Source organism: Sorex fumeus, unplaced genomic scaffold (genome assembly GCF_029834395.1).
Source record: "Sorex fumeus unplaced genomic scaffold, SorFum_2.1 ptg000126l, whole genome shotgun sequence".
In the NCBI taxonomy this organism is placed as follows: domain Eukaryota; kingdom Metazoa; phylum Chordata; class Mammalia; order Eulipotyphla; family Soricidae; genus Sorex; species Sorex fumeus.
In genome coordinates, this window is record NW_026606183.1 from 5,301,156 (window position 1) to 5,321,349 (window position 20,194).

Sequence of the window (20,194 nt, forward strand, 5' to 3'; positions counted from 1 at the left end):
AGATAGAGGAGGGTCCATTCTGACAATACTAGATCGAAATAATCACTCTGGACAAGAGCTGAGTGTTGAAAGTAGGTAAAGGGACATACATGATAATCTTTCAGCATATGTATTGCAAACCATAATGCCTAAAATGAGAGAGAGAAAGAGAGAAAGAGAGAGAGAGAGAAGAGGTGCCTGCCATTGAGGCAGGTGGGGATGAGGAGAGGGCTTGAAGGGGTGGAGGGAAACAGGGGACACTGGTGCTGGGAAATTACATTCGTGGAGGGATTGGTGTTGGACCATTGTATGGTGTCAAATTTTTAACTGGGGGTGGCTTTGGGTGTGGATGTGACCTCTGGAGCTTCTGGAAGTACAGGGAGGTTGGGGAAGGTAGCCCATGCCGACTCGAACAAAGCCTAGAGATTGTAATCACTGGAGCGATAGCACAGCGGGTAGGGCGTTCGCCTTACAAGCGGCCAACATGGCCGACCAGAGTTCGATTCCTCCGCCCCTCTCGGAGAGCCCAGCAAGCTACCGAGAGTATTCGATATGCCAAACACAGTAACAACAAAGTCTCCAATGGAGACGTTACTGGGCCCGCTCGAGCAAATCGACGATCAACGGGAGGGCCTTTACCTTTACCTTACCTTAGACCCGCACACCTAAATTTTCAGCAGGTTAATTTCTGGGTGACACTTGGTCCCCAGACAATGAAGTTCAGCCAGAGACATGGCAGTGATTTTGCAGTGTGGGAGGGAGCAGCTGCTGGGGTTGTTTGGGCAGACCCTGGGCTGGCCTGCCCTTCTCTGGGTGCCCGGATGTTTTAGCCATGTGTGGGTATCCGAAGGATTTTTAGCAGCTGTTTCATCTCTCTTGAGATTTATTTATGAGTCTCTGAGCAAGGTCAGTAGATGAACTTACATGGCACCAGAGGCGGTTCGTGGGAATGACCACTGGGGCAAGGGCATGACTGCGTGGGCATGACTGCTGGGCACGAACAACAGGGAGGAGATTGTTCGTGCCCAGTCTTCTTACTATGTAATGTAACTGATAATATGGGTATCTTGAGCTGACCCCTAAAGACTCATGTTTCAGTTATTTCTGGGTATTTAAAAACTTGTGTTGGAAAATTTGCTCAAGTCCATTTGTTCAAAAAAAGTCAAAGGAATGAGTTTTAGACAGATGCTCCAGACTAACTGTAAGACTAAACAAAAGTTTACGAAAATCTCTAAAAAAAATTCACAGCTTTAGCTTCCACTCAGCATCTTGAAATTAGGAATATTCTTATAGCCCTCCATACCTTTTCTCATGAACTTTTAAACATTATTTTGGACTCACAATATGTAGCAAAACTAATCCAAATTCCCCAAAATATATTAAATGTTCCAGTAACAACATAAAAATTCTGATACTGTGTTAATTTCTCTGCAACATTCCTTGCAGGTACATAAGCAGACCATCTTTATGACTCAATAAAGTACATTTTAACTCGCCTGGAGAAAGAGCTATGGGCAGACCAAACCTGTTATCCCCTTTCAAATTCAACAATCAAATAGCCTGTGGCATCAGAACTGGGAAGCCCACTCTAAAGCATTTAATCTCACATCTGAGTTTGCCTAGATGGCCAAATTAACCCTCATATCACATATAGTCATCAGGAAACCAACTCAAAAGGTCTGGCGCCAAATGACCTGTGATGAGTGGATGAGTCTAGTGGACATCAATCATGTAGACTTCCGCCTCAATATATTCAAGTACCTATCCATAACTATTCTGCTGTTATCCATGCCAAAGCCCACCTTAAAGAAAACATCATGACTATTATAGCCTACTGTCAGCATTTGCTTCATGGTTTTAAGTTAAACACCAACAATGGCTCTCAAACAGAAATTTACAATTTTGGCACATTAAATTATATGGAAGACCCTACAATTCACGAAGCCAAGTAATAGCAGAAAGAGCCCATCAAACCATAAAATCCTTCCTTAAAAAACAAAGAAGGGGGGAGATTCATATAAGACAGCTGCCTGTGGACCAAAATATAACTGTGATTTAAATATATTATTTATTGGGGGGGTGGTTTTTAGGTCACACTCAGCAATGTCCAGGGCTTACTCTCGGCTCTGGGATCATTTCTTTTGTGCTCAGGGAACTATATGGGGTGCCAGGGATCAAATCTGGGTCAGACATGTACAAGGCCAACACCTTATCTGCTGTTCTATATCTCTGGTAGCTTTAAAATTTAAGAGTCTTGGCTCTCAAGGACTTCACAAAAACATGCACCAAGAATTCACTAAAACCTAAAATTCTTTTAAAACTCTTGCTAGAAGATTCCTGGCAAGGACCATGGGAATTAATAATGTAGAAGAGATGGTATGCTCATATCTCAACAGGAAAACAACCGGGGTGGCTCCCAGCAGGAAGGGTAAAAGCCCACCATGAGCTGGCACCAGAGGCAGACCACCACCAGTCCCTCCTCCCTTGTTTTTTTGCTTTTTGGGTCACACCCAGTGATGCTCTGGGGTTACTCCTGGCTCTGCATTCAGGAATTACTCATGGTGGTGCTTGGGGAACCATATGAGATACCAGGGATTGAACCTGGGTCGGTCGCATGCAAGGCAAACTTTTTAAAGTTTGACAGTATAGCTCTACCTGCTGTACTATCGCTCCAGCCTACCCCCAGTCCCATTGAATGAGTCAATGGGACATCTCACAACGAAGGACTGACCCCCCCAAGAGGAGCCAACTTCAAGAAAAAGCATCTTGTGGAGGCACAAAAGCAACTAGAATTATGGCACCTAACATTACCTGGGAGCCCCAAGAGAGCAGCAGAGCAAACATAACTGATGCTTTTAAAAAGTCAGGGAGTAGCACCTAACACCCCGGTGCATCTATTTTCAGTCATGATAGGACTATTACACTTAACTGGCCCATTCCCCTCAGCAAGCAGCCAGCATCTGTACTAAGGGTAGCTCATTAACCCTGCCTCTGTTGGATCTAATAAAGCGAATTATGCAAACCACCTCCCAAGAACTGTTAACTCAAACTTCCATTGATAAAGTAAATCCTGACTCCACTGGAAGGAGTCAGCAGTTCAATAGCTCAATGACAACATGTTTATGTATCAATCTAGACTTCTTTGTGACACTATTTCAATAAATGTGTTGATGACTGCCATTTCCTTATGATCAATCAACATCTTGGAGTGAAGTAGAAAAACATTTATGTGTAGCATTTCACCCAAATTTATCAAAAAAAATAATAATAACAGTGTTGATGTTTTGTTACCTCAACAAATGAATGACATCCAACAAGAAATCAAGAAGGCATGAGGTACATTTTGGGATTGGTGGAGTAACCTCAACCCCATGAAGTGTTAATATTGGAGTACTATTAAAACTTGGATTCCTAAATGAACTGTAATACAAATCCTCTTAGTGATAATTTATTTTGATGCGAAGAGCCTGTTCTATGACCAGTGACGGCACCACTGCCTCCCAGCCTAACAGGCCTGCTCCCGGAAACCAACAGCATCTTCAACTGCTGAAAAATTCATCAGGAAAAGGCAGCACATGTATGACACTAACAGTCTGCCTTTGAAAAAAAGGGTGGGGTGAAGGGGCGGGGATGTGGAAAATCAGCCCCTTGGTTAAAAAACCCCAAGATTGGGACATTCTCTTGGGTAAAAAAAAAATTAGACAACGAGGGCTGCAAAGAAGAAAGCAAGAGATCCCCTACTAGAATAAGATAGGTTGCTGCATCTACACAACGGAATACTACTCAGCTGTTAGGAAAATGAAGTCATGAAATTTGCGTATAAATGGATGGACTTGGAGAGTACCCTGCTGAGTGAAATGAGTCAGAAGGAGAGGGGACAGATACAGAATGACTGCATTCATTTGTGGTATATAAAAATGTACATATATGTATGTATATAAATGTGTGTATATAGATATAGATATAGATATAGATACAGATATATATATTAGAAGACATATCCATAGCCAGGGAAAACAGGTTCAAAGGGAACTGGTCAACAGTTGGAATCAACCACAAGAGTGTGTGGGGCGGAGGGTAGTAAGATAGAGAAGGAACCAGGATGACAACAATAGCTAGAAATGATCATGCTGGACAAGTACTGAGTGTTAATAATTCGATAAAGGGATATATACGGGATAACTTTTCAGTATCTGTCCTGCAAACCACAATGCCCAAAGGGGGGGAGAGAGAGAGAAAGAGAGAATGAGAGAGAAGAAAAATGCCTGCTATAGAGGCAGGCTGGGGGGGGTGATGGGAGGGGAAACTGGGGACACTGGTGTTGGGAAACGTACACTGGTGGAGGGATGGGTGTTGGAACACTGTATGACTGAAACCAAATTATGAACAACTTTGCAAAGATATACCTCACAGTGATTCAACAATCAAATCTTAAAATAAATAAAGAGATAGATTGCTGTGATTTCAATGCTATACATTAAAGTGCTTTTTGATTGCTTATCATTATAATTTATGTCAATATTCCAATCTTGGCTCTTAATATACCTGTTCCTTTTATTTATTTCTCTTTTAAAAATAAAAATTGGTTTTTGGACCGTACCCAGTGGTGCTCAGAGCTTACTCCTGGTTGTGTACTCAGGGATCACTTCTGGCAGGGCTCAGGGACCATATGGGGTATCAGGGATCAAACCCAGGTTGGTCACATGCAAGGCAAGCCCCTACCTGCTGTATTACGACTCCAGCCTCATCTGTTAATTCTTGATGCACCTGTTAACTGTTAATGTGCCTGATAACTATTCTTACTGTACCTGTTAGTGTACAAAATGGCTCACTTGTTGGAAGCCAAAGGGTCAAGCAGATATGGTACTTAACAAATGACCAGTCTGTCCCTTACTGCTCTAAGAGGCTAACTTGGTACTGGAAAGCCACAGCATTTGTCTTATTTTTTGAGACTGACCCTGCTGGACACAGATTGAAGGTGCCAATCTGATTTGTTTTATTGTAGTAAATTATCACATTCCTTTTGTAACAAAATGGTATAAAATGCAGAAATTAGAGTGAAGTAAATCAAGAAGCAAAAGATATTACAGGATGGTTTCTCTGAATGCAGCAGTTATGTATACCTAGGTCGAGAACTCAACATGACAAACGACCTGGCACCTAAGTTGAGCAGTAGGAAGAGAGCTGTGTGGAATACCTTCAAGAGCATCACAGAAGTTGTTAAGAGGACAAAGAACCTCCAGCTCCGGGCACATCTTTTCGACTCCACTGTTCCTCCTGCACTAACATACAACTGAGAGACCTGGGCCCCATGAAAACAGGATGAGAACACTATTTGGGTTTCCCAAAGAGGAATCGAAAGAGCTATGCTTGGAGGATCACGCTTCACTCAAGTGAGAGAAGGAATCCGGAGGTCCAGCCTCTGAAGATCAAGGATGCTGTCTCATTTACCAAGAAGTCGAAAATCAGATGGGCCAGACACGGAATGCGATTTGGAGATGACCGCTGGACTAGAGCCGTTACCGACTAGATTCCACGGGACATCAAAAAAACACCTGGTCGCCCACCTACGAGATAGTCGGACTTCTTCATTAAGACCCTGAATGAATGGTTCGATGCTCGTGTTCCTGGAGCAAGCAGACGTCATTGGGCTCCACTAGCATGCGACAGGGACGAATGGAGACGTTACTGGTGCTCGCTCAAGCAAACTGATGAACAACGGGATGACAAGTGATTACAAGTGATAAACTAAAGCAAGCACACTGGAAAATTAAAAAACAAAACTAACTCCTAGATTTGGTAAAACCTTTGGCAGTAAATGAAGAGAATAGGGACAGTAAGAGGAATAGGTAGAAGGATCTTTTTACTGGGAAGATGGCACTGGACCTTTTATGTTAAGTGTGGTGAATCACAACCATACAGAAGTGTAAATCTATGTCCCTGAAATTTCATGGTACACTGTTAACCAATGATAAATCACTTTTTTTTAAAAAAAGCCAGCAAAATAAATTAATGCAACTAAATCCAATGTTGGAGACCAAGGATACAGAAGAAAGGAACTCTAACATACTCCTGCTACATACAACCACTTTGGAAGACAGGTAATTCCTTTAAAAATTAAGCATAGCTACCATGTCATCCAGAAAAATTTTTATCTTGTCCAAGAGAAATGACAGCATATGTCTACACAAAAGTGTTTATAGCAGATTTACTTTTAATAGCCCCAAATTGGAACAAATTCAAATATCCATCAACAAGTGAATAGATAAACAAATTAATGTATGTTTGCACACTGTAATACTACTCAGCAATAACAAGGGAAGAACCACGATGCACACAACCTCCGGGCTCAGTCTCAAAATATCAAGTATGACACGTAAGAGAAAGACACGTACAAAAAAAAGTATATTCTGAATTATCCCACTTATTAAAAAAAAAGCTAGATGATATGATCTACTCTAGAGTGATAGAAAGCATATCAATAGTTGGCTGGAAACAGGGCAAAGGCTATAAAGACTGGACTGAGAGGGAGATAACGGAAGTTCATGAGGACACTTTCATCACGATCACGATCACGACCATCCTGTTATTCGTCGATTGCCTCGAGCAGGCCCCAGTAGCGTCTCCTTCGTCCTAGCCCTGAGATTTTAAAAAGTGCCATATTCAAGGCTCTTTCATGGTTAGGAGAATGAGACCCGTCATTGTTACTGGTATTTGGCATATTGGGTACACCACGGGTACGCCACGGGAAGTTTGCCAGACTCTGCCATGGACACTTTCATACATCTTAGATATGTTTCTGATACACATATTTCACGGTCAAAACACCAAACCATACATTTTGAATACATTCATTTCATAGCATGTCAATTATACCTCAACAATGCTATTTATACAAATGGGGAAAAAAAGATCTTAGTTTACATACAGTCTCCAATGTGTCTCTGGATCACTCCAGTTGGATGCATGCTTTCTTCCAAATTCTTTCATAGCATCCAGGAGATAATTACCCTAGCCCTCCTAGTTTTCTGTATGTCCTTAACTAGATCTGACTACAGGGAAAGAAGATGCTGCTCTGAAAATAAGCTAAGCAAAGCAAAAAAAAAAAAGCTTGACTTTCATTGGAAACAAGTTACAGCAAGTAGAATTGTGAGAATACTTTTAATTGTTTGGAAATTCTGTATGGTATCAAAGGTCAAACACAAGCTGCACACATTCGAGGCATGGGTCTACCTCTTAGCCATGTTCCCGACCCTTAGAGACTGGATTTTAAAGTGTGTGTGTGTGTGTGTCTGTGTGTGTGTGTGTGTGCACGTGCAAGCATGTGTGATATCCCGGGCAGCCTGGAGGGGGTTTGGGGATGGGATTCACCCATTCTCAGAGCCCCGGGAGCCAAAACCCTCCAGAACTCAATCGCCGCCATTCTCACGACCAACTTCCACAGGCTTGGATGAACTTCATCCATGAGTAAATTTCCTAAAAAACTCCGGTATATGCAGGTTTTATAACTAAAATCTCCAGGCTCTCACACAGTCGGGGATGGGCAACCTCCCCCCATCTCCCTGTTCTTCTGGGAACCTGGGTGGTTCTCACACCCACAGAACTGCCTCTGGCACCATATAAGCTCATTAATGGCCATGATCCGAAGGGTCACAAATAAATCTTGGAAGAAATCACCACGCTGCAGAGATGCCTCGGGACTCCAAAGTCACTATCCAGTTAAAAATTTAACTCCGGCTGTATCACCCTATTTAAAATTTTAGAATTCCTAACATCTCATACTCCATACCACTGATATACTAGGAGTAGCACACTACATTGGATGGGGTGTAAGGTAGAAGGAAACTGATCTAGATTAAAAAATATAATATATGTATATGTATATATAACATATATAAGCACACAAGGCTCAAACTGTACCAAGAGTTTAGTAACCTTTTATACAAGGGCTTAATGTCTCCAGGTTGAGACACAACAATCTCCAAACACTTTGTTCTAAGGAAACTTTTTTGTATCCTTGTTAGTGGATTATTCATAACAAGCAATACAAAATAAATTATTTAAGGCCTGCTTTTGGGTCAGACTTGGGTGGTGGTTGGGAAAATTTGACATATTGGTGGTGAGAAGGTGTAATGGTGGTGGGATTCATGTTGGAATACTGAAAGTAATACATTACTGTGAACAACTTTATAAAAATAAAATTTAAAATTCAAAATAAAAAAGTGTGTGTGTGTGTGTGTGTGTGTGTGTGTGTGTGTGTGTGTGTTGCTGAAATTCACAGATAACAAGCCTGCCAGGCTCAAACAACAGAGCTGCTCAGACTGTGCTCAGTGCAACTGGAATGCCAGGAATTCACTAAGCTACAACATCATTCCTACAGACCCTGACAAAGTTTTCTTAACTCTACTGCCAATAATTTTACATAAGTTCTTATGTTATCTAGTGGTATTTTCCAAGTTTTCAATGCTGCCTAAATATTTTAGCATTAAATAAATAATTACTTTAAACAATTTTCCCAGAATAAAATTGTTTATAGGAAGGCAATGGCTCCCAGGATGATCATGCTAAGAACTTTCAAGTTAACATAAAATATTTCATAACTTGGTATTTACTAATAGAATAACTTCCTTAAGTTTCTGCTTTATTTCCCAAATACCTATTTTTGAAAGTAGGGCATCAAGTCTTCACAGATTCAATATGGTCTAGATGAGACCTGCCTACCAAAGTAGCTCTGATATTGTCTGTTTTATATTGGAATTCTGAGTGAGCTTTTCCTTCAAAAATGAGGTTGAATGCTAAGTTATTTAATTTTAATTTAAATTTTAAAAACCATTTGCAATCCTCTAAAATTTAAATGTATAAATCACAAATGTGTAAATTAATGATAACACATTTATGGAGAGTATAGACGTGTAAATGGTACAAATATACAGGGTAATATGGATACTTTGGAACACAGGAAGTACTTGGAAGTCACTTCTGGCGATTATATTACTTAGCACATAAAGGTAAAGGTAAAGGTAAAGGCCCTCCCGTTGATCGTCGATTTGCTCGAGTGGGCCCAGTAACGTCTCCATTGGAGACTTTGTTGTTACTGTGTTTGGCATATCAAATACTCTCGGTACCTTGCCGGGCTCTCTGAGAGGGGCGGAGGAATCGAACTCGGGTCGGCCATGTTGGCCGCTTGTAAGGCGAACGCCCTACCGCTGTGCTATCGCTCCAGCCCAATGAACAGAAATATTTAATTTTTACGTCTACCAAAGTAATAGGTAAAGGCCCTCCCCTTGATCGTCGATTTGCTCGAGCGGGCCCAGTAACGTCTCCATTGGAGACTTTGTTGTTACTGTGTTTGGCATATCAAATACTCTCGGTAGCTTGCCGGGCTCTCCGAGAGGGGCGGAGGAATCGAACTCGGGTCGGCCATGTTGGCCGCTTGTAAGGCGAACGCCCTACCCGCTGTGCTAATGTACAAGAATATTCTTAACAACTCTATGTCCATAATAGCCCAATACTGGAAACAACCTAAAAGTCCATCAATGGAACATGGGATCTACATCATAAACTTAGTATTAAAGCAAAAAAGTAGACACAAAGCAATAATTAGGCACAATTGCAGTAGGCACAACAACCCAGCAGTGATTACTGCTAGGTTGAGGAGGAACATAAGGGAGCCTTAAGGTTACTGATAATTTTCTTTTTTTTGTGGAAGGTAATCATACAAAGGTATACATGCATCAAATAGTACAAAGAATATCTTCGGGGCTGGAGTGATAGCACAGCGGGTAGGGCATTTGCCTTGCGTGCGGCTGACCCGGGTTCAATTCCCAGCATCCCATATGGTCACCCAAGCACTGCCAGGAGTAATTCCTGAGTGCATGAGCCAGAAATAACCCCCTGTGCATTGCTGCGTGTGACCTTTCCCCCCAAAAAAGAATATCTTCACGTTTACTCTGCATCTAATACCTTTATTTGCTATTGTTTATTTTTCTTGCTGGACTAGAGCAATAGCACAACAGGTAGGGTGTTTGCCTTGCATGCAGCCAACCCAGGTTCAATTCCTCCACCCCTCTCAGAGAGCCTGGCAAGCTACAGAGAGTATCCCGCGTGCACGGCAGAGCCTGACGAGCTCCCTGTGGTGTATTCGATAAGCCAAAAACAGTAACAACAAGTCTCACAATGGAGACGTTCCTGGTGCCTCGAGCAAATCAATGAACAATGGGAGGACAGTGCTAAAGTATTTTTCTTGCTGGCCAAATCCAGGCCTCGTTCAAAGAGTGTGCTCTACCATTGAGCTACTTTCCCCAGTCTACATGATGGTTTATCCTTGCTTTATTTTGGACAAGCCAATTAGCAGCGATGGGGGTGATACTTGGAATACTTGGTCAGGCAGTGGGGGCCTAACAGACATGGGGCTTGGGCCAGGAGTACTAAGGGTTCCACCTGGTGGTTATACTTGGTGATAGCTGAGAGGTTAAGCAGTGCCTGGAATAAAACTTGGGTCCTTGTTTGGGTAATTAAACTTTGTCCAGGCATTTACTCCAATCCTTGAGCCATCTCCCTAGCATACACCCTATAATCTTTAAAAATTTGTATTTTTAAGAGTTTTGATATTAGCACTAGAAGTTCTAGCCATGGAAAGCAAGACCCTCAGTAGATCACTTAATCACTTAACTTCCCGTTAGTCGTCAATTTGCTGGAGCGGGCGCCAGTAACGTCTCCATTTGTCCTGTCGCGTGCTAGTGTAGCCCAATGGCATCTGTTCGCTCTGGGATCATGAAGAGCCTCAAACCGATCGTTCATGATCTTCAAGAAGAAGTCTGACCATCTGGTAGGTGGGCGGCCACGTGGTCTTTTGACATCCCGTGGAATCCAGTTAGTAACAGCTCTAGTCCAGCGGTCGTCTTTAAATCTCATTACGTGACCAGCCCATCTGATTTTTGACACCTTAGCAAATGAGACAGCGTCCCTGATTCTTGATCGTCGACAGATGTCGGAACTCTGGATTTTTTCTCTCATTTGAGTGAAACGTGATATTCCAAGCATAGCTCTTTCTATTCTTCTTTGGGAGACCTGAATAGCGTTCTCATCCTGTTTGCGTAGGGCCCAGGTCTCTGAGGCATATGTTAATGCAGGAAGAACAGTGGAATCAAAGAGATGTGCCCGGAGCCAGAGGTTCTTCGTCCTCTTAGCTATTTCTTCGACGTTCTTGAAGGCGTTCCAAGCTGCTCTCTTCCTCCTGCGCAGCTCGGGTGCCAGGTCATTTGTCATGTTGACTTCTCGACCTAGGTACACATAGCTGTTGCATTCGGAGATGGTCGTTCCGTTGAGAGCGAATGGGGCGTCAGGAACGAGGCTGTTTCTCATAAACATTGTCTTCGTAAGATTCAGCTGTAGTCCTACCTTTCCAGACTCACGGTCAAAGTCGGCCAGCATTTGTGGCGCTTGGCTGATGTTTGGTGTTATTAAAACAATGTCATCAGCAAAGCGGAGGTGGTGTAGTTGCTGACCATCTATCTTCACTCCCATTCCTTCCCATTCCAGTCGTCGCATGATGTTCTCGAGGGTGGCACTGAAGAGTTTCGGTGAAATGGTATCACCCTGCCGCACCCCTCTCTTGACATCAACGATCACTTCTTTGTAGAATGGTGAGATCCTGGTAGTGAATCCGCAATACAGCTCACAGAGGATCCTGATGTATTGAGTTTGAATGCCCTGATTGGCTAGGGCTTCAATGACCGCTTCTGTCTCAACAGAATCAAAGGCCTTCTTTAAATCAATGAACGTTAAGCAGAGCGGCATCTTGAACTCCCGAGAAACCTCCATGAGCTTGGTTATCGTGTGGATATGGTCGATGGTGCTGAATCCTTTGTGGAACCCTGCTTGCTCGCATGGTTGTCCTTCATCTAGTGTTCTGCCAATCCTATTCAGGAAGACTTGAGTGAACAACTTGTAGATGACAGACAATAGGCAGATCGGGCGATAGTTGCCAATGTCATGGATGTCTCCCTTCTTGAACAGTAGTACGGTCCTGCTGGTTTTCCACTGGGACGGAACCTTGCATTCAGACAGGTAGCGAGTGAAGAGCCGAGCCAGTGTATTGATGAGTACTGACGGCAGGTTCTTCAGGTGTTCAGGTCTGACCTTGTCTGGGCCGGGTGCTGTTTGCTTCTTTACCAACGAAATGGCGTGTCGGATTTCGGAAGGGAGAACGTTAGGAACGACATACCCATCCTGTGGAATTTGGTATGTCGGCAAGTGGACATGGCTATCGAAGAGATTTGAGTAGAAGTCATGGATAATCTTCTCCATTGCCGTTCTGGAGGATGTGATGGATCCATCAAGACGTCGGAGGGCAGTCATCTTGGTCTTATAGTTGGCAAAGGACAGGCGGGCGTTACGAATACTTTTCCCGGCTTCTGCCGCATCTACCAGTACTTCTGCTCTTCTCTCTTTGAGGTCTTCCTTGATCGCATCTCTGCACTGCTTTGCGAGCTCGGATGTTAGCTTGCAGTTGCCTGAGGCATGCGCCAAACCACGCTGGCGAATTAGCTCAAGAGTTTTCGAAGACAGGCGTTTTTTTTGTGGCTATCTCTCTCTTGGCGTTCCTCGCACATTCATGGAGGTGCTGAACCAGTCGATCGTATTCCTCGTCAATGTTGTCAACAATGGCATCTTCCCATGTTGCCGCAATAGTGCCAAAGAGCTCCCAGTTGGTGGTCGTTCTGGGAGTTCTCTTTTTGAACTTTGCAGCCCTTTCTCCCCGCTCTGTGAAGTAGAATTTTGCACGAAGGAGACGGTGGTCCGATCCCGTTCGAAATTTTGGGACAACAGCGACATCGGTCAGGCAAAACCATCGATTGAATATGATGTGGTCTATTTCGTTGTGGACTCGTCCACTGGGAGACTCCCATGTCCAACGTTTAGATTCTGCCTTCTGGAACTGTGAGTTACCATGGATGGTCTTGGTCGACATGATGAATTCAGACAGTCTCTCACCCTGTTCGTTCCATTCTAGGCCATGGGTCCCGATGTGAAGTTCTTCAGCTGATCTTCTCGGTCCTATCTTGGCATTAAATCTTTAAAAATTCGTATTTTTAAGAGTTTTGATATTAGCACTAGAAGCTCTAGCCATGGAAAGCAAGACCCTCAGTAGATACCCATTCCATATACTACACTGTAAAAAATATTTTGTTTCCTTTTCAAATACATTCAAGTTTCTACAAATAAATACACCCAAGTTTCTACAAATAAATACATCAAAGTTTCTACAAATTTCCTGTCTTCATGATTGCTTTATTTTTTGAGCAAATTGATGAACGGGAGGACAATGCTACAGTTCTCCCATTTATTTTTTTAAATTGAATCACAGTGATATACACAATTATAAAATTGTTTATGATTTGATTTCAGTCATATAATGTTCCAACACCCATCCCTTCTACTGTACTTTTCCCACCACCAGTGGCCCCAGTTTTTGATTGATTTCAACATGGTAAGTACATACACAGAGTGATCTCCTGATTTCTTGCACAATTTAAATCTGGGAATATTTAATTCCCTACTTAGAGAGGCTGAGGGGTATCTTACAGGTTCTTTAAAAATATTTTTATCTACTTACATTATAGAATGTTTATTTTATACTAATAAGGAAGGAATTTCATAATCTTTGGGCCAAACAAACAAACATAAAATGAAATACCTACGTGATTAGAAATTAGTTATGGTCTACTACCTAAAAATAATAATAGATTATGATAACTGTAGAGTGGTAATCCTCTTTGAATTAAAAATAACCTAGAGTGACAATAACTGTAAAAAGTAAAGTAAAGGCCCTCCCGTTGATCGTCGATTTGCTCGAGCGGGTCCAGTAACATCTCCACTGGAGACTTTGTTGTTACTGTGTTTGGCATATCGAATACTCTCGGTAGCTTGCCGGGCTCTCCGAGAGGGGCGGAGGAATCGAACTCGGGTCGGCCATGTTGGCCGCTTGTAAGGCGAATGCCCTACCCGCTGTGCTATCACTCCAGCCCTTGACAATAACTGTAGTGACAATAATTTGTAATCAATAACTAAAAGTTAGGAACAGAATAGAAGATATTTCTTTTAAATTAAATTTGTGAACAATACTTCATAAACTCGTTACAGTAAAAAATATCAAGCAGATATTTCTTGGTGGCAAGTAAGACTCATAGGGAAATAAATGGCCTTAGGGATAAATAGAAAAGAAATAAAATTTAGTTACAGGCAATTCTGTTTTCTGGAGAAGATGCTTTCTGAATCTCACAGTATTTTCTATGATTATCTTCTCATCCTCAGCATGTAAGTCTTCAAGTAAGAATGTCAGATCACTCTGGTCATTTCTTCATAATGCAATGGTTTAAGAAGCACTTGAATTTTTTTTTGGGGGGGGGTCAGACCCGGCAATGCACAGGGGTCACTCCTGGCTCATGCACTCAGGAATTACTCCTGGTGGTGCTCAGGGGACCATAATGGGATGCTGGGAATCGAACCCGGGTAGGCTGGGTGGAAAGCCAACGCCCTACTTGCTGTGTTATTGTTCCAGACCCAGAAACACTTGAATTTATGAACCTTCTTACAAGGATTACAGATTAATCTTACAAATTGGGGAGGTTTTATAGCCTTTTGTGAAGAACAAAAGAATATAAATCACTTAGATAACAAAGAACAACACGCAATAAAATGTTGAAACACAACACCCAAAAGGAGAGAGAGAAGAGAGGGAAATGCCCGGCCACAGAGGCAGGGTGGGATGGGAGGGATGGGGGGTGGGAGGGATACTGGGATCCGTGGTGGTGGGAAATGGGCACTGGTGGAGGGATGGTATATTTGATAATTGTATAATTGAAACCCAAGCACAAAATTTGTAAGTCTACAACTGTACCTCATGGTGTCTCACTAATAAAAATTTAAAAAAATAAACAAATAAATAAAAGCACAGATAAATGAGGAAAAAAAATGCTAGTCCATTGAAACTAAAGCATGGACTCTAATTCTGGCCTTGTCATCTAAATTTGAGCAAATTTATTTCAGTATTTTTTGACCATGAAGGAACTAAGTTGGATAATTTTATCTTTTATTTTTCTCTATCATTAAAAATTCCTAAATGCTTGGAATTATTTACATGCACATCCCATGGTAGACGTATCTGCCAATATTTATCTTAATCAACATAAAGCCATGTAGAGCTTGGAAGGCAGAAGCCACAGAAATTGAGTGATGAACTTTTAGAGCCCAAATATACTTGTAAGATAATTTAAAATATATGGAGGGGTTTTTGGATCACATCCGCAGTGCTCAGGGGTTGCTCTTGGCTCTGCTCACTCCTGATATTCCATGGGGGGACCTTATCACAGTGCCAGGGACTGAAGTAGACTCAGATGCATGCAAGACAACAGCCTTACCTCCTTTACAATCTTTGCATCCATTTTTTTTCCTTTTTAATCAATGAATATAAATCTGGGGCTGGAGCAAAAGCACACTGGGTAGGGCGTTTGCCTTGCACGTGGCCGACCCAGGTTCGATTCCCAGCATCCCATATGGTGCCCGCCCCCCCCCCCCCCCTTGAGCACTGCCAGGGGTAATTCGTGACTGCAGAGCCAGAAGTGACCTCTGTGCATCACTGGGTGTAACCTTTTTGAAGCAAAAAAATATATATATATAAATCTATTCCTAAATGTTGTTTACACACACACACACACACACACACACACACACACACACACACACACAGAGCTTATTATAGGGTCAAGATAAAAAAAAAGTAACTTCTACTCACTTTGACAGGGACACTCCCCCAGCTTTCCCAATCATCTCTTCATGGTGTAATACTGAATGGTTCCATGGAATATGGAGGAACTTTAAGAGTGTTCTCATCCACCGTTCAGGATGCAAGACAAGCTGTTCATAGTGAACTAACATGCATTTTTTATAACCAACCTCCATACACTGGTTATACATGGTCTCTATAGCACGATTCCACTTGGTCAAACAATCCCTATAGCTGTTTAAGTCAAACCCAGCTATCGTAACTTTCCGAGAAATCATTGAATGTACTGATGCTCGTCCATCTCGGACCATGAGGAGAAATTTGGCATTGGGGAATAACCTAGCAAGGTAGGTTAGGGATTTCAGGGCGAAAGGATCTTTATTACATAAGTACGGAGCTGGTTCCCCATGCTTCACAATGATTTCTAGTAGAAAGGCTTGCATGGCAGAATCCAGCACATCATCGGTGACACCAGCCTCATCCAACCGTATTTTCTCTTTACTGGACCGTGACCACATTTGCTTCAGGGCCAGGATCCGGGGAATGACCCTGGTTTCCTCTCCACAGCGAATGTCAGGATGTGCATCTAACATGGCTCTCATGAGCGTGGTTCCACTCCGAGGCACACCTCCAATAAAGATTAAAGGCATATCTTTGTGATAGGCAAGAGTTGTGTTGGCTTTGATGTCCAGGTTGGTTCGCACCGTTGTCCTTGTGCTCTCCAATCTGAGGGGCTGGCTCCGTTCTTCTATTCGGTGATGGCATTCCATGGCATGTTGGCCCAAGTAGAACACGGTCACTGAGCTAATCACCAGACAGGCCAAGAGTAAGTTCTGCTTCAGTTTTCCAACCATCTTGATGTTGTTACCTTGGTATTTAGAGAGATATTTCACTCAAATGATTTTCAGAAAATATTCAGGCCATGAAGAGTCTACTTCAGAAAGATGATCAACATCTAATAAGAAAAGTAAAACATTATTTTACCACTACATCAAGAGTATTTACATATTAGTCATCAGTTATCACTATCACATTCCAGTGGGAAAGACACTAATACTTATATACGCTAATATTCATAGGACACAAGTATATATACAAATTCAAACAAAAATAAATCAGCATTATAAACAAATAGCTTTTTCATTTGTTTGCATTTGGGCCACAGCGGGGCTTCTCCTGACTCAGGGATCACTCCTGTTGTGATTCGGGTGATCGTGGGGGTGCTAGACATTGAAGCCGGATCGCTGTGTGCAAGGCAAATGCCCTATTCACTGCACTGTTTCTCCATCCCCTACAAATGGCTCTTTTTACGACATTTTTGCTTGTTTTTAGGCTGTATCCGGTAGTACTCAGAAGACCATGTGGCGTCACACATCAAAAATGCAGTTCAGGGGCTGGAGCGATAGCACAGCGGGTAGGGTGCTTGCCTTGCACGTAGCCAACATGGCCAACACAGGTTCAATTCCCAGCATCCCATATGGTCCCCCGAGCACCGCCAGGAGCAATTTCTGAGTGCATGAGCCAGGAGTAACCCCTGAGTATCACAGGGTGTGACCCAAAAAGCAAAAAAAAAAAAATGCAGTTCACAGGAGGTTTACTCCATGGCTTAAAGGACAGCTGCACACTCTAGGGGTAAAAGCAGATAAAAGCACCAAATAAAGGGTGCTGGGAGGATCCGCCCAGGATGGCAGATGCATGCTGAAAGTAGACTATAGACCGAACATGATTGCCACCCAATGCCTCTTTTGCAAACCACAGCACCCAAAAGGAGAGAGAGAGAACAAGGGGGAGTGCCCTGCCACAGAGGCAGGGTGGGATAGGGGGATGGGGGGATGGGAGGGATACTGGGATTGGTGGGGGTGGAGAATGGGCACTGGTGGAGGGATGGGTACTTGATCATTGTATAACTGAAACCCAGGCACAAAAATTTGTAAGTCTAACAACTGTACCTCATGGTGTTTCACTAATAAAAATTTTAAAAAATGCAGTTCAATCAAAGCACACATTCTAACCTATTGACCTATAGCCCTCTGGCCCCATATAATTCTGTAAGCAAAGTAAAAAAATAAAACTATTCTTATTAGTGAAGTATGCAGATATTTAATACACTCAAGAATGTTTGGAGCCCAACCCACAGCTTGCCTCTGGTATAAAAAATTTCTTCATTTCCAAGACATTACCACCACACTCTACCATAAAGAGAAATTACAGAAGAAACACACAATTTCCAAATCTTTCATACAGGTTCAGTTTATACACCCCATACATTAGTTATTTAGGGACGGCAGGCTAGATTCTTGGGTGGGGCTAAGAAAAAATTTTGCTAAGGACAGTAGTGTCCTGACCCTTGCCTCAAGAAATAATCCCATGGACTGACAGAAATGCAAACATTGATAGTAAAATGGGTTTAGCGTCTTAGCTGAAACAAGCAAAGGAACAGTGGGAGGGCATTAAGGGTTCTGGGAAAACTGGAAAAATGTTAGTGAAAATAAGATGGAGAGCCGTTCTAAGAAGTAGGACACATATGCAAAAGCACAATCATTTAACAAAACAGATTCCTCTTGGATAACAGAAAATAACTGGTATAGGAATTTTGCTCCATGACTTGGAGGCCAGCCACACGTGCTAGGGGAAAAGGAAACTCAGATAGAGAAGAGAGCACCAAATAAAGGGTGTTGGGAGGATCCTCCCAGGGTGGGAGAAGCATGCTGAAAGTAGTCTATAGACCAAACATGATTGCCACTCAATGCCTCTCTTGCAAAACAAAGTACCCAAAAGAAGAGAGAGAGAACAAGAGGGAATGCCCTGCCACAGAGCGCAGGGTGGGACACGGGCATGGGGGATGGGAGGGATGCTGGGACCTGTGGTGGTGGAGGATGGGCACTGGTGGAGGGATGGGTACTTGATCATTGTATAACTGAAACCCAAGCACGAAAATTTATAAGTCTATAACTGTACCTCATGGTGTTTCATTAATAAAAAAAAAAAGAACTGGTATAAAAGGAACAAAGTGTGTGTGTGTGTGTGTGTGTGTGTACGCGTGTGTGTGTCTGTGTGTTATGGAGTGTATGTGTGTTTGTTATGGAGGGGGAAAGAGAGAAAAGGAAGAGTGAGAAAGGGACTGGGAAGGGCAGTCAGAGAGGAGGGAACAGAGAGATAAGATTTAGAAACAGAATGTTCTAAGATACATTATGACCAAATATGCAGATGTGCAAAAGCAGCACATGTATACAAAACTTTTTGAAATGCTAGTTTAGCTAATGTAGATAGCAATAAGACTATATTTAGACTAAAAATTTCCCCCTGAATTCTCAGATGGCCACACGTGATAATCAATCCTTATGTCATTTTGGCTAGGCTATGATGTCCAGTGTGTGAGCCAAACACCAGAGGAGATATGAAGATATTTTCAAGATCTGGTTAATATGCAAGTCAACAGACTCTTAAGTGAAGCAGATCATCCTCCATTATCCTTCAGAAATAGGCTGGCCTCACCTAACAAAGCCCTTAAGACTAAAAATAAGTTTCCTCAACAAAAGGGAATTCTCAAGACTGCAACATAGAAACCCAATGTGAGTTTCCCCGGGTTGTCCCAAGGAATTTCAACTGTTATCTTCCAGGCTATCCTATGGAGCTTAGAACTGACAGCCCCACAATCTCATGAATCAATTCCTTAAAAACTCTCTGGCTAGAGAGCTCAACAGCTAAGCACATGCTTTGCATCTGGGAGGCCTGGGTTTGACCCTGGCACCCACGAAGTCCCCAAGCACCACTCAGTCCCCTGAGCCAAGGAATAGCCTCCAGGCACCTCAGGGTGTAGCCTCATAAAAATAAAACAAACCCTTTTGTGTGTGTTTGTGTGTGTGGGTGAGCTGCTCCATCATCTTCCATTTACACGGAATGTCTACATAAGTCAAATTTGCAGAACCAGAAAGCAAGGAGCAGAAAAGCAGCGGGCATTTAACAGCAAACAGACATGAGGGGTCAAGATGGAAACATTTCAAATCTGAATTGGGAAGATGTTTGCAGAACTCTGTGAATGTACTATAAATCACTGAATTATACACTTACAATGGGTAAGATTTTTTTGGTACAGAACATACGTCAGTACAGCTCTGTGTGTGTGTGTGTGTGTGTGTGTGTGTGTGTGTGTGTGTGTTCTAGGAGAACAACACTACAGCAGTTAAGGTACTTGCCCTGCTTGCAGCTGACCTGGGTTCAATTCTCAATACCCCATTCTTTCCCTGGAGCCCACCAAGAGAGATCCTTGAGTGCAAGAGTCAGGAGTAAGCCCTAAGTATCACCAGGTGTGGCCCCAAAACCAAATATACACATGCATACACATACACATACATATACATACATATACTCCTAGAAAAATATTTTGATTCTCTCAGCAGAATAGAACAGAATAAACTAGGATTTCAC

At 42.6% G+C, this 20,194-nt stretch overlaps 1 protein-coding gene across 1 annotated transcript in view; it reads right to left on the minus strand.

The window, feature by feature from the left end:
* TPST1 (tyrosylprotein sulfotransferase 1) overlaps window positions 1–20,194 on the minus strand; it is an 86,045-nt gene that overhangs the window by 41,803 nt on the left and 24,048 nt on the right. The window contains exon 2 of the mRNA XM_056137622.1: window positions 15,776–16,721. Coding sequence (XP_055993597.1) covers window positions 15,776–16,620 — 845 coding nt within the window. The 5' untranslated portion in view covers window positions 16,621–16,721. The remainder of the gene's footprint in view (window positions 1–15,775; window positions 16,722–20,194) is intronic.